The sequence below is a fragment of the Pteropus alecto genome, unplaced genomic scaffold, assembly GCF_000325575.1.
Source record: "Pteropus alecto unplaced genomic scaffold, ASM32557v1 scaffold177, whole genome shotgun sequence".
NCBI classification, from domain to species: Eukaryota; Metazoa; Chordata; class Mammalia; order Chiroptera; family Pteropodidae; genus Pteropus; species Pteropus alecto.
In genome coordinates, this window is record NW_006442207.1 from 12,328,006 (window position 1) to 12,343,857 (window position 15,852).

Below are 15,852 nucleotides of genomic sequence, written 5' to 3' on the forward strand. Positions count from 1 at the left end.
TATCTGGGCAGAACATTCCAAGGAGAGGGAACAGCAACTACAAAGGCTCTAAAGCAGGAATATGCCTAGAGTGCCTGCAGTGTTCCAAGAAACAGGCAGAAGGCCAGGGAGGCCGAAGCAAAGAGTCAGAGGAAAAGCAGTCAGAGAGACGATCTGAGAAGGAATCCACATCTCATGGGCCCTTGATAATTGGACAGTATCATCTCTTCTTTTCTTTTTAATTTTATTATGGTAAGAATAACATGAAATCTATCCTCATAAATTTTTAAGTGTACAATGTTAACTACCGGTACAATGTTGTACGGCAGACATCTAGAACTCACTCAGCTTGCTTTTATCATTTTTTCTATCCTGGCTATTTTAATAGGTTAAAAAGACAATGTATTGGTTGGCCTGGGCTGCTATAACAAAATATAGCAGTTGGATGGTATAACTGTAAACAACATACATTTTTTCTCACAGTTCTGGAGACTGGGAAGTCTAAGATCAAGGTGCTTGCTGATTCAGCTCCTGGTGAAAGCTCTGTTAATGGCTTGAAGATGGCTGCTTTCTCACTGTGTCGTCACATAGTAGACAGAGGATGATCTCTCTCTCTTCTTCTGATAAAGCCACTAACCCCATCGTGAGGGCTCCACCCTCATGGCTTCATCTGACACTAATTACCTCCCAAAAGCCCCCATCTCCAAATACTATCACATTGGGGATTATGGTTCAATGTATGAATTTGGTGGAGGATACAGTTCAATCCATAGCAGATAATATCTTATTATTTTAAATTATAGGAGGTTTTTGATAAACTGGTAAGATTAAAGTTACTTTTAAGAAAAATCAACTTTCCAGTCGTATACTTGGTGAAACAGACAAAATAAAGGAAGCCATCTTGGAAGTTTTATAATAATCAAGATAGACAAATTGATTCATTTATTCAAAATACATTCAAGGAGCACCTAAAACATAGTAGGCACTGAACAAGGCATGAATAAAAGGTACTAAGGGCTGGAGTAGTAGCTGTGGTAATGAAGAGAAAACAAAAAAGAATAAGTGGCATTTTCAAAATATGTCAATTAAATTTGGTAATAAAATACAGGATAAAAAAGAATATAAATTCACATGTGTTGCAAGTTACTTGAGAGCAGAAAATATATCTAATTCATCTTTGCATCCCACACAGATCATTATGATATGTAATAAATGCTTATGGATTAAAGATGAATCAAAGAAAGTTTTCTAAAGATGGAAAAATACCATGGAAGAAAGAGATAAGGATAAAATCTTGGGGAATGCTCAATTATAAATGGAAGAAAGAAATCAGGAATCTAAAATTGAAAAGGAAGGAGTCAGAGAAACAAGGAGAGAATCAAGACTGTGCTGTACCAAGAGGCAAGAGTCAACTAGAAAGAAGAGGGGTTTTTGCCTTAGTGAAGAGTCAAATAAGCTAGGAAGGATGACAACCCAGATGTGGATTTAGCAATAATGGAAGTCATTAGTTGTGACAGTTTGAAGCCAGATTGCAGAGGATTATAGATGAAGCCAGGAGCAAGGAAAAGAAAGCATGTAACCACCCATTCTTTAAGAAATCTTGCAGTAAAAGGAGAAAGGAAAAACAGGTTATGATTCCCTAAGACAGAACTCTTCCAGAAATGTCTACATTAGCCTTTGACCATGCAGTGGGGCTAAGCAAGTCTTAAGGAGGTATTTGCAACCTTCAACCTAGTTGAAAGCCTCAAACCACAATGTGGGTTGAATGAATACAAAATAGATTCTATCTACACCATGTAGAAAGAGGCAGAGAATCTTCACATTTGCTACTAATAGCTGGTTTGATAAATGGAGTTAAGAGGTCACAGAGAAAGTAATATCTGTAGTAATAACTGCTGATTTGTTGGATTTTAGTTAATGTGAGCTAAAACCAGCTTAAGTCAATTATGGTTCTTTTTTGTTTGTTTTACTCTATGAGACTATTGGAGGCTCTCCTCAAACATCCAGAGATGTTTGGCTGTCCATTCATATTTAAGAGGCTTATGTTTAATACTGGCTGGAAGTTCTATGTCAACTGATGAGCTTTCACTGTAGAGTAACTATACCAAAACTTTAAATAATAAGGAACTGAGTAAATAATAAATTTATTTATTTATTTATTCTACTTAAGAGCAATACAGTTTGTAATTAAAGCAAAAATCAATTTCTCTTCCTAAAATGCTTAGTTTTCTTGGGAAGTTAGATAAAAGGATTAGAGGTAAAATCCATTGTCATTATTTTATATCATTTACAAAGTTTAGGAAAGATGCCTAAATGAAAGCTAACTTATCCTATAAAGAAATACAAGGTTTCTGTATACATTCAGGAAAAAAAATCACATCTTTTTACCTGAGATAAATGATGTGTAACAGATGTATAATTTTATAGGAATATAATCAAACTAAAAAAATATCTGATCCTCATCAAAGTTAAAATGTTTTTTTCATTTTAGCAAAATGTATAAGATATTCAGGAAACTACTGAGCTTCAAGCACGGCAGGCTCCAAGCTGAATCAGCACATTGTTTTTATGATTACAGATGGGTAAATGGAAAAACTGAGGCTTTGCATAATCCCATAAAGATCAGATGATGCCCTCAGTCTGTCTTTGCTAGCATGAGAAAACATTCTCCCTCTTAGATTACCAGTCCCTGCACGTATGTGCATAGCACTCGCACAGACACACGAACACACACACACACGAGTTTCATTTTGCCTCTTCTGGTTACCTGGTACCCAAAAACCTCAAGGACTGTACTGATGAAATGAACAGTGACTAAAAGTCACTTTTTTTTTCCTAATCTCTGTAAAAATGACTGAAATAAAACCCTTGATAAAACTACAAAACCATTTAGATATTAGGCACAGTCTTTTCTGTTCTCATCTCCTTGCCCAAATTCCAAATCTGATACAAAGTTACTCGAAATATTAGATAGAAACAGATTAAATTTTAAACTCCAAAGTTCCAATCAACCATATTTTTGGTCTCTGACCAACACATTTCATACAGCTTATTTCCTTTTTTCCTATATCTAACCTGAGATAGAATATACTCTTTCCTATCAAATTTCCCCCAAAATGACACTGTCAATAACCAATAGTGGGTGCTTCACTCCATATGAAAGTGGTAAGTAAAAATGCCTAAATTTTTTTAAAGTAAAATAAAAGCCACTACAATCAAATGAAACAAACATAAAATAATCCTCCTCCTCTAAAAACTCACATTTTTAAAAAGTATTTTTCTATTTTAAGAATCATTTATTACCAAATAAATGAGTTCAACGAAGTTGCAGGATATAAGATCAATATACAAAAATCAATTCTATTTCTGTATATTAGCAATAAGCAATCTGAAAATGAAATTAACAATTCTATTTACGATAGCATAAAAAATAAATTTATTTCTAAGTATTTTACTTAACAAAAAGATTGCAGGGAGCACGTGAGATCTTGCTCAGATTTGGGCTCAAATAAACTCATTAAAAATTTTTAAAAGATTGCAAATACATTGAAAACTACAAAATACTGTTGAAGAAAGTTAAAGACCTAGATAAATAGAAAGACGTCCCATATTCATGGATGAAAGATTTTCTATTATTAACATTGCAATAGTCCTCAAATTGATCTACAGATTCACTGCAATCAAACTCTATCAAAATTCCAAGTGCTTTTTTTGCAGAAATAGACAAGAAGATCCATGAAAAATTCATACAGAAATGCAAGAAATCCTGACAACCAAAACTATCATGAAAAAGAACAAAGTAGGAGAATTCATACTTCCCAATTCAAAACTTACTACAAAACTACAAGAACCAAAACAGTGTGGTACTGGCATAAGGAAGACATACAGATCATTGGAACAGATTTAGAATCCAGAAATAAACCTTCACATTTATGGCCAACTGACTTGTGACTAGGATGCTAAGACAATTCAATGGGGAAAGAATAGTCTTTTCAACAAATGATGCTAGAACAACTTGATATCACATGCGAAATATGAAATTGGACTCCTGCCACATACCATATAAAAAAATTAACTCAAAATGCATTAAAGGTTTTGATGTAAGAGCTAAAGCTATGAAAATCTTAGATGAAAACTTAGGCATAAATCTTTGTAACCTTGGATTAGGCAATGGTTTCTTAGATATGACAATAAAAACAAAGCCACAAAAGAAAAAAAAAGATAAATTGGACTTCATCAAAATTAACAACTTTTCTGCTTCAAAGGTTACTACCAAGAAAGCAAAAAGACAACCCACAGAATAAGAAAATATTTGCATATTATGTACCTTATAAGTGACTAGTATTCAGAATATATAAAGAACTCTTACAATTCAATAATAAAAAGACGAATAACCCAATTGAAAAACAGGCAAAGGATCTGAATAGACTTTTCTCCGAAGAAGATACACAAATAGCCAAAACGCACATGAAGATAAACTCAACGTCATTTGTCATTAAGGAAATGCAAATCAAACGACAACGAGATACCACTTCACACTTACTAGGGTAGCTGTAATTTTTTAAAAAATAATAAAAATAACAAGAGTTGGCAAGAATATGGAGAAATTGGAACCCTCATACTTTGTTGGTGAGAATGTAAAAATAGTACAGCCACTTTGGAAAACAATTTGGCAGTTTCTCAAAGACTTAATAATAGAGTTACCATATGATCCAGCAATCCTACTTGTAGGTATACACTCAAAAGAATTGAAAATATGTCCACAAAAACATGTACACCAATAATCATAGCAGCATTATTTGTAATGGCCAAAAAGTAGAAACAGCCTAAATGTCCATCAGCTGATGAATGGATAAACAAAATGTGGTATATCCATAAAATGGAATATTATTTGCCCATAAGAAGGAATGAAATACTGACACGTGCTATAACATGGATGAACCTAGAAAATATTATATTAAGTTAAAGAAGCCAGACACAAAAGGTCACATTGCATATAATTTCATATATATGAAGTGTCCAGAACAGGACTGTGGGGAGTGGAGAATGAAGAGTGACTGCTAATGGATACAGCACTTTTTTTTTGGAGTTATGAAAATGTTTTGGAAGTAGACAGTCATGGTTGCACAACCTTGTAAATACACTAAAAAACCACCAAGCTGTACACTTTAAAAGGGTGAATTTTATGATATGTGAATTATATCTCAATTCTTAAACATTTAAAAAGAACCATTCATTTCAACAATAAAATATTCCTAAGAAGAAATGGAATAACATGGGTTCCCTAAATATGAGCAAAGGTTGTCCTGAGATCCAGACTCATAATGTTCTCAGCAGATCTGCATTTTTTCCAGGTATGTTACTGTACAAAGTTAAAAAAGTGATTTTTGCAGACTGGCTATGATCACCCTATCCTAACACATCAACTATTTTCACTTTTTCCAAGTTCCCTTTCCGTCTATACACATGTATATTTATACATATCTGTAATCCATGCAAAATAATCTGTATAAATTTTCCACACATGGCTATATGGCCTTCAAAATTATGATTAAATGGTTGTAATTAGTTGACATAATTTCCTTAACTCCTTCCCCTTTATACCCTGCCTTGAAGTGTTAGATATTTCTTTCCAATTTTTCAGCACTTATAGATAATGTTGCAATATACATGCAACATGAAAAGCCAACACAGTTCTTTTCTTCCCTTGAATTCTATCACTGAATTAAGATTTCCAGGTGGAAAAATTACTAAACCAAAGAGTAGGACATTTTTATGACTCCTGGTTGCCTTCCAAAAGTATGACAAATTTACATTGCTATAAGCAACAAAACCTTGATATATTAGACATTTCCATTTTTTAAGCATTTGATGTAATTAGTGTTAAAAGATTTTATCAGAGTAGTCTTCGAACTTTGGTTATTCAAGGGCATGAACTTGCTCTATTTCTTTTAAACTTTGTTGTCCTTTCCAGTCATTTATAGTTGAGGAATGAAGAATTTTTTAATTCAGAATTCTTACTCTAAGGAAGGTAGAACATATAACTGATTGTTTTTCTTAAAAATATAAATGCTTGTGGCCATCTTGTCAAGTAACAGAACCTAGAATTCAATCACAATAAAAGAAAAAAAACACTACAATAATTAGCCACTTTCAAGATTTCAACATCCATAACAACTATAAGCACCCATGGCCCAAGGTATTTGACTAACAATCTCTAGAGAAAGACCAAGAACAATGAAGAGCTTACAGAATCACCATGATAAAAATAATGGTTAACTGAGCACTACTGCCAGGTACCATTAGGAGCATTTTTGCATTAACTATCACATTAATTTGAAGTAAGTACCCTATAAATTAGAAGCTATCCCATCTTACTCTGAGAAAAACTGAGGCTTAAAGAAAACTGAGGCTTACTTGTCTAAAATAGATCAAGGAAGGGCACATTTGTCTCAATCTTTGCATTAGCAGATGATATCCTCCCCATAGGACACGAATTCAAAAACAGAAACATTCCCACCTAGATCTGAAAGCAAGGGGAATGTTAAGTATGAAGAAATGAGGATCTCACCATCATTACAGCAGTATTTATGGAGCCCTAATGTAAAACAGGGGAAGGATTAGCACCCCCATCATCTCCATTAACTCCTAAGCCAGCCTAATAAACATATCATCTACAGAGGGTTATTAGTCCCTTAGCTCTGCCTTCCAAAGCCTGCCACCCCTATAATCCCTCTAAATAGACATTCTGGAGTTGCCAGTGTATGTGATGTTGTAAGAATGCTTCTTATTGTCTCTCCTTTTCAGTGTTGCTAAGATTTAGGGTTTCTTGTTGGCATATTCTGAGAATAAGAAAATGAAAAGACGATATTAAAATAAATTATATTCAATCTTAGTCATCCACTTCCAAGTATTTAGTTTAATAAATGTTCTTTTTATGCCAAGCAAATCTTGCAAGAATTGAAGTTTACTACCAATGAAATATATGCATTTAGAAAGATACTTCTGTATCCATAACTGAAACATGTAATTAGAGTTCCAGAGGTTTGTTCTTGAAAGTTTAAGTAGTGCAAGAGCAAATAAAACCATATAATAGTATGGAGGCTCAGTCTATTTTGTGGGTTTTCCTGGTTAATATTTTAAATTGTGTTTAGATTTGCTAATACTAATTTAAATTAGCCAGTCCATTATAGCAGTTTGGAATGTTTTAGAATTTAAATAACTCTGAAGCCCTTTGTGAGAAGGGGCAGGTGGTGTGTAATCCCCAAAAGAACCAAGAGAAAAAGCAGAACAAGGTCCTTTCCTGTTTCATCTGGATCACACTGAGTCAGAGCTGGTATTCAACTATGGTTTCCAGACCTAAAAGGCCACACTCAAGCTTCTGGGATCCTACTATCACAAATAACCTCCAAAAATCAGACATGATCCTCTGTAAGAATTTAGCTTACATTATTTTTTTTTTTTTAAAAGAAGAAAACTGAAAAAAAGGGTACATAAATGGATGAATGGGACACATGCTTCAAATGCTTTGATAAATATTTCAATGGAAATTTTACAAATCTGTATGTGAACAAAAATTAAAAGAGCCAAGAAGCTGCACCCAATGGTCCCAAATCTGACCTTCATTAATCTCACAGAAGAAACAACCAAAAATAAAACATGATTCAGGGATATCTGATACAAGTTAACTCAAAAGAAACGTGACATTTAACTACCTGAGGTGAGGCTTCAAGAAATCTAGATATTTCCAAAATACCCTCCTAGTCTGATCTTAGCAATGTAAAAACTCAAAGTAGGCTAAAATAAAACAAGTTCACACATCCAGACTTTTTTCCCATACAACAAAATGCCTGTCAAAGAAGGCATGACTCCAGGATATCAAAAATACTGACATCAAAATCACAAGACAAATAAAAATCAATGGTAAACTTGAAAATTTGCTTTTCAATGATGCAGATCATTTCAATGACACAGGTACCTTCTACTTGGGACCAGAAGGCCTGCTTGTTGGAGTGAAAAGAACTCCAGTCCTAGAGTGGGGGACATGGGTTCCAGTCCTGTTGATGCTACTAGCTAGGCAGGTAGCCCTAAAGCAAGTCACTTAATGTTCTCTTTCAGGCTTTACTTTCCTTATTTAAGAGGCTGACTAGGCCAATGTTTCATAAACTCACCTAATCATGAGACTTACTTCACAGTAACTACTAACAATATGGATTCCAAGCCTCCTTCTCTAGAGATTCTGGAATGTTCAGGAGTTTTCTGAGTGAAACCTGGGACCTTATTCTTAGTAAGTGATCCAAGTAATTCTTATTACCTGGTAAGTTTTGCAAACACTGGATGAGGTGATCCCTGAGCTGCCGCCTTCCAGCTCTGATTCTATACTATCTGGATATTTCATAAGGACATTTTAAAAACGTGCACAATTATAACAGTTTAACATGAATTACTGTATAAAATTAATAAACATACAAGATCATAGAAACAACTATGCCCAATCTCCAACACCACTTATACCTTTAAACACCAATAAAAACATCCTCTTCGATTCTGGGCGAGTGGAACACTTTATTTCGGGAAGAAAAAAGTTTTTAATATTAAACTTGCAGCACATTAACATGGAAAGGCTTCTGTTCTAGGAAGAGAGAACTGTACTCCTAAAGTTTTAAGTGAAAACTATACATTGCATTCTTCTCTTGAAGAACAACATTATCTGGTGATCCTATCTGTTCCTAGCTAAGAAAAAGCTAGAAAACAGCCTGGCTAAGTCCCTAGCAGCTATAAAACAGCATGCTTTACAATAGAGGAATGCAACTGTTACAAAGCTAAAAGTAAACAACACAAAACAGAAGAACAATAACTGGTTACTGATTCTTCAAATTCGTCCCTAGTGTAGACAAATAGGTGGCTAAGAGTCCCCAGTCTTTTGTTAGGAAGCTTTTATCAGGTCAATGGAAGCCTCTAGAATGCTTTCTGCACACAAAAGTAGCAACCTTTAATTCAGCTTTTTCTTCCTCTACACTATTTTGCTATAGATGGTTTTTCTAAAATTCTCCTAATCTTCTAGTGGGATTTGCTTTTATTCTCTTATTTAGATTTATAAGGAACTACAAAACTAATGAAAAAGAGAAAGCCTGACTACATGGAGCACAGAGGGACAGAGCTGCCAACGATGCTCATTAGCAACCAATTATCATATAGGTGGCTACAAAAAATGTAAATAAAATCAAGATTTAAACACAAAACTCTGAATCACCCTTGCAACACAGATAAGAAACGAAGAGTAAAACATTACTACACACTTCAGCTATTAGGAAAACAGTGTAGAGTAGTTCACCAAAAAAGCACATACTAGTGTACTATAGTGTTAGTATAAAACATTTTCAAAATGAATATTTATGTTTGACGTGGAAATACTGGAAATAGAATTCTTTAGATTTAGGATCACATAGGCCAAAAAGTGATTTGTTTTAATGGCAAAAATGGAGACCCCAACTATTCTGCAGAATATCACAGAAGCACTAGGTTTAAAGGTAGATATATGTTTAAATACATTTCTATGTCTGTTGCCCAACAAGCTCTGAGGCTATGTTTTGACCAAACCTCATAGTCAATTAAAACAGAAATGTAAAATCAGGATCCAGGGGCCACCATAATAGAATGGTTAAGAGCGCATGGTTGGCTGGCACACAGACCTGAGTTTAAAACCCCGTATCAACAAATTATTGTGTAACCTAGAACAAATCATTTAACCTAAGCCTCAATTTCCTCATTTGTAAAATGGAGATAATGCTTTACTCAGCTATTATGAAATTTAAACAAGGTGATTTGTGTTTTCAGCCCTGTACCTGGAACAAAGTAAATAAGTAAACAATAATAATAATAACAAGCTAACTGAAAAATTAGCATGATTACTGTCTTCCAACCTCAAGGAAAGCTAAGTTTCTTGGTAGCCAGACAAAAGTTCTGATCATTAGAAAGAAGACATTCATATATACTTAATGTAAAGGTAGACTTTCATTTCTTCCCACATTACAGAAACTTTCCCCATCCTTAGTAAAGAATAACTCAGATCAATGATGTACAATTATATACAGGAAAAGCTTCAATGCAGACATTCTTAATTAGGAAGGGTAATTTCCAATGAGATCTGGATTAATGATCTAACCAGTTTGGGGGAGCTGGTATTGTTAGGTGAAAGAGTAAGAAAAAGCCTTCAAACCAACTCACACGCCATTATTCAATAGAGAAAAACAATAAGAAGTTGACTGTTCATATTATTTCATAATTGAATTAGAAAATGAAAAAAAAGTCAGGTGAAATATTTAACTCATACAGAAGAACTAACAAAGTCGTTAGTAAGGTTAAAGTGACCAAACTCATCAAAAAAAGATCAAGAAAAGGAAGGTGAAAAATCACTTATTCCCATAGTTTAAGTAACATCCATTCACTCTATCCTTTTAAGATCATGGCTTAAATTTCCCATTTGCAACTGTCTTTGCCTGCTCTTCCAAATATTCCAGTAGCTTGAATATACCCTGAATATACCAAATACATCATTCTGGTGAAGGACAGAATAAAATGTTGTGCATTACTATTTTTCTAAAATTCATGGGAAAATATTCATAGTTCAATTATTTAAGGGGATACATTTCAAAAATAGTGAGAGGTAATTAATTTTGCGGAAAAAAGTTCCTCATGAAAATAAATCAGTCATAGGAAAACCGTTCAAGGACAACGAAAAACAAATTTCAAAATAATGCAAATTTTGAGTTAGAAGCAGGATTAATGAGTGGTGAGGTATACAGACTTAAATTCTCAAAGGAAAAAGGTACATAAGTGAATTGAATCTTTCAGCAAGGAGCACACACTAGTGCTATCAATCCACCAGTAGATGAGCAAATATTCTGAATAATTAAAAAAAAAAAAGCAGAGAGAATAAATCATCTGTATCAATACTGGGAAATTCAGCAACAGAAATAAAAAAGTATTTCAGAGGTATTTTCAAGCATTTCAAGACATCCTTCTATACTACAGATATTACTGCAAAATCAAAGAGACTGGTTAGATGCTCTAATTAACAGCTTAAGCAGTGAAAGAACAATAACACTGCCAAAAGAAGCTCTGTCACCTAGAGATAATGGTCATTTTCTTCTTACTGTTTAAGAACCCAGAAGAATCTCCTTCTGCTTTTAAATGCAAATTACCAATCTCAGAAGCACATTCTGCTCTATTCCTTTATCTGAAAATTACTGCAATGTGATCCTGTTCCAGAGAGGATCCTATTCAGACAGGAAAATGAAATTAGGACAACCACACAACTCTATGAGTATGTTCAGATCATCACATCCAGCGAGCTGTGTCACCCCTTACACATGGTCTTTTTCAGTGGAAAGACCACTGTCAGTGATCAAAATTCTCTTTGAAGAAGGAAAACTTAGTTTTAAGGACTATCAGGTCATTAAAGGTTACGTAGACATTTTAATACATGCACATGCCTGAGCATCATAGCAATTAGAAAACCCAGCATCCCTCGGTTTTCAAATAACACTAGCTATTTATTGGAAACTTTTTAAAAGCAGAATTTCAGTAATAATAGTATGAGTGGCTATTTATCTGTACATTACATGGTAAAACAAACCAAAAAAACCACCATGCAAGAAAGGTGAGCGCCTCAGACTCTGCACTTCTCTTCCTTATTAAAACTCCCTGGAACAATGAGCGCTGACTTGGAGTCGTACTGCAATTTAATACACCAGGTGATCAAGGTTAAAAAGAACACTTTTACACCAGAAAGACTCAAGAAATAAATAAACCATAATAGAGGGATTCATCTCATTGTTAAAAGTTGAAGCTTTCTACCAAAACTGCACTTAGTTTGGGAAATTTTTGTCAGGTAAATATAAACAAATAGCTAAGAAAGCTAGACAAAATATAGCCTAGTAAAAGGTTAACTTACCTCTAGTCTTTCCGAGTTACATATTAATAAAAAACTTAAGTGTTTAAAAAACCCTCTTTTCTAACTAAGGCAAATCGCATCCAAATAAGTGATTTTTTTTTTTTGGCGATATTTGGCTTATCTCATCCCTTACCATCAAAGGCAGATCTCGATTTCCCCCACAGGTCACCAGACAACCAGGCACAGAAGCTATTGAAACTGCACTTCCCATCTCTGAAACTTCAGTGAATGTTTAAGGAGGAGGAAAAGGATTGTGTTGGGTTTAGAAAAGCTATTAAATGTTTTCCAAATGCCTGCGATTAGTACATGTCAACTAAATGGCATACCATGGCATCAGCCGCCTCTCCTTTCATCTATCCTCTCAGAGCCCGGCAATGAATGCAGTAGACCCCCCCAAGACCAGAGAGCCGGAAAGAGTATCGTGCACAGAAAATAGGAAGCCTACTTTTATGATAAGGGAAAAAGCAAGTGATGGCAGTCTTGTGCTTTTAAAGAATCTAGAAGCGCTTACTAGTTCAACCCATCCCCAAATCCGCGACGCCTTTCAACTTTGCAATTAAAAAAGAGGAGAAATTCCAGTCAACTCGGCTTGGGGGGGAGGGGCTGGTCTGAGGGTCGAGGGCTCAAGCAGGGAGAAGGATGTAGAGAGAAAAAGAGCAAGCCAATGAAAGACCAAATTTCCCACCTTTCTTAAATTCTTCCAGCATAGCGTCCAACTTGGTGTCATTGAAAACAAAGTGCAAGGGGTGGTTATAAAATTTAGTGATGGTTTTCAAGGGAGTACAGTCATCTGGATCCACGAAGGCCAAGTCTTTCACAAAAAGGAGGTCCACGATGTTGGAGCGCTCCCCCTCGAATACCGGAATGCGAGTGTAGCCGCTCTCCATGATCTCCGACATGGTGTTGAAGTCCAGAATGGCTTCCCCAGTGATCATGAAGCAGTCCCGGAGCGGGGTCATCACGTCCTCCACAGTCTTAGTACGGAGCTCCAGCGCCCCTTGGATGATGTTCAGCTCCTCCTTAACGAGGTCGTTGTAGGGATCTGTGACCCGGAGCATCTCCAGCAGTTTCTCCCGGTTATAGACTGTGCCTATCTCCTGGCCCAGGACGCAGTCCAGCAGCTTGCTGACTGGGTAAGAAGCGGGGAAGGTCATCATCATGAAAAACTTGGTGAGGAAGATGGTGTTGGCCCCTACAGCCAGGCCGTGCCGGGAGCAGATGGCCTGTGGCACGATCTCCCCAAAGATGACGATGCCGATGGTAGAGACCACCACCGCCACCAGGCCTGAACCAGCGATGTCGTCGAGCAGGATGGTGAGCGTGGTGTTGACCAGCACGTTGCCCAGCAGCAGCGAGCACAGCAGGTAGTTGCCTTGCCTGCGCACAGGCTCGATGCGCTTAGCGTAATTCTTCTCCTTTTCGGTGCCGCAGTTCTGCACGATACGCAGCTCCATCGGGTCCAGGGCCATAAGCCCCAGGTTGAGGCCGCTGAACATGCCCGACAGACACAGGAGCAGCGAAATGAAGATCACCTGCAACCAAAAGGGCAGCAGGAACTTCTTCTCCTCGCCCACGATCATCTTGGTGTCCTCGCCATCGTGGTAAATCCAGGTGGTCTCGGCCCACGGGGGCGGCGGGAGCCCGGCTACCCCGGAGCCGCCCTTGCCCCCGACGGCGCCACCCGCGGACCCCGGGCCGCCGGCGCCCAGAGCTGGAGTGGACAGAGATGTGCACAGGTAATAGGACTTGCTCTTCTCCATCTTGCGCAGTGGCTTGATTTCGATCTCAATGATGCCCGATGTACGGCGGTTGAGAATGATATGGGGCAAGATGATGATATCTGATGTACGGATGCCGCAGCGCTGGGGGCCGCTGTCCGGCTCTGGCGGCGCGGGGCCACCCAGCCCGCGCTCGCCGGGGTTGTGGCGCCGCCGCTCATGCTCGGTGAAGGCGATGCGGGACCACGTCTCGTTGTTGATGTTCTGCCCGTACACCCGCAGCTTGACCCGAGTCCGCTCGCTCACCCGCAGCGCCCCCCCTTCCATGAACGACACGTCGTTCGTGTCCTCCAGCCGCAACCCGATGATCACCGTCTCCTCGTTCTCGCCGGCCGCTGCGCAGCCTCCCGCGCCACAGCAGCAGCTCAGCAGTAGCAGCGGCAGCAGCCGCTCCGCCGCCGCCTGCAGGACCCCCCGGCCGCGGGCGCTGAAGCTGCGGCGCGCCGCCATCTTCCAAGTGGGCAGTGCGGCGGCTGCCTGCCCGTCCGCCATCTTTACTTCGGGTTCACAAGCGCCACAGCCAATCATAGGGTGGCTGCTCCAGCTGCCGCTTCATCCTTCCCACTCGGCGGCACGAGTACAGGCACCGGCCCCTGCGCGAGACTGCAACCGAGCCTCCGCACCCGGTGCTCAGCAGTCCGTCTCCCTGACTGACACTGACTCGGCTTGGGCCAGCTAAGGAACCTGGAGACTCGCGGGAGGCGGGAAAGGGAGGGGAGAGCGCCAGCCGCTCCCGCGAGAGGCAGGCCGAACAGCCAATTACAAGCCGGAGCCCGCCCTCCCAGCCAGGGGGCTGGAATGGGGGCGTGGTTGTGAGCGGCACCGCAGACCAATGGCAAGGCAAGTGGGTGGAGAGATGAAAGCCACGGTCCTCCTCAGCACGCCAAGTTTCCAACTGAAAGGCGCGTGACTCTTGTGTATGTGCGAGGGGAGGAGGCGTGGCCAGCCGAGGTCTCAGAGCCAGTCACAGATGAGAGCTGTACGAAAGGGGGCGGGGCCTTCTGTCCCGCTGCCAATGAAAAGGGGTTGTCCTCGAGCCCGCCGCTCTCTTAGGGACCTCGGTAGCAGATCCGAATCCCAGGTTGGGGTGCTTAGACTTTTGTCCTGTAGAGCGAGGTGGCTGGTTCTCGCTGCATCGCGTTGCAGGCTCCTCAGTGCTCAATGTCCTTGCAGAGGGGGCTGCGCCTTCCTTTCCTAGGAGCCCGAGAAGCCGACTAGGGACAGCTTAAGATACAGTGTCCTAAAATGAAGCTGCGCACTGGCCGCACCTCCCTCTTCTACTCGTGTGCGCCGCTCCTCCCGAGATAAGTAGCGGCTAGGTGTCCCCAACACGGCGCGACCCGCTCTCCTGGAGCCTCTCGCTTGTCCCTATAGGTCGCGAGTACTCTCCAGCTTGCGGTCAGGTGGCGCCACCTGCAGGCTCCATGGGCGCCCTGCAATCTTTCCAAGTCCGCGGCAAACCCCAAAATATGTGCCAAAGGTGGGGAGGTTAGAGTTAAGCAGTTTCCCCACCTTCCAAGTCATAAGAATCCCTCGTATGCTCTGAAAGTATATATTCCATGGATCCCATGCTTACTGAAAGGGTAGGACCTAGGAATCTGTATTTCTAACAGGCAACCAGGCAAGTTTAGGAAATGCAAGGAGGCAGACATCCCAAGCAGACCCACAAAGGCTCATACTTAACCATATTGACCAAACCCTGCTAGGTTCATTGGTTGTTCAGGAGAAAAAAAGTCCAGAAGACCTAGGTGCCCAGGACTCCCAAGCCCACTGTGTCTGGAGGAGAGGCGGTAGCAGAGTAACTGCTAAATTGTGGGAGGGGGTTCTTACAACTTAAATATCCAAAAAAAATTTGCTTCCTTCTCTTTTTGTATTCTGCAAGCACATTTACTGATTAATTTCTGGTAGAGCTAATTGCAGTGGCCTCTTAACTGGTCTCTCCTCTCCTACACCTGCCCCCTTCCCTTCTCCACCCAGCAGCCAGAGTGGTCTTGTTAAATCAGATCCTGTGGCACCCATGTTTGAAATTCTCCTCTGGACTTCCCATCTCATCACAGTAAAAGCCACAGTACCTGCATTATCCAAAAAGGCTCTAAAAGGTCTGCTGGCTCTTTTGATTTCTCTGACCGCATCACCTGC

At 39.4% G+C, this 15,852-nt stretch overlaps 1 protein-coding gene across 3 annotated transcripts in view; it reads right to left on the minus strand.

The window, feature by feature from the left end:
• CNNM2 (cyclin and CBS domain divalent metal cation transport mediator 2) overlaps positions 1–14,490 on the minus strand; it is a 123,483-nt gene extending 108,993 nt beyond the window's left edge. The window contains exon 1 of one of the 3 annotated variants that reach the window (XM_006920898.3): positions 12,621–14,425. In XM_006920898.3, coding sequence (XP_006920960.2) covers positions 12,621–14,241 — 1,621 coding nt within the window. In that variant the 5' untranslated portion in view covers positions 14,242–14,425. Of the gene's footprint in view, positions 1–12,620 lie in introns of all 3 variants that reach the window. The other 2 variants (XM_015596342.2, XM_006920952.3) reach the window with 2 other exon arrangements.
• Positions 14,491–15,852: the final 1,362 nt, after the last annotated feature.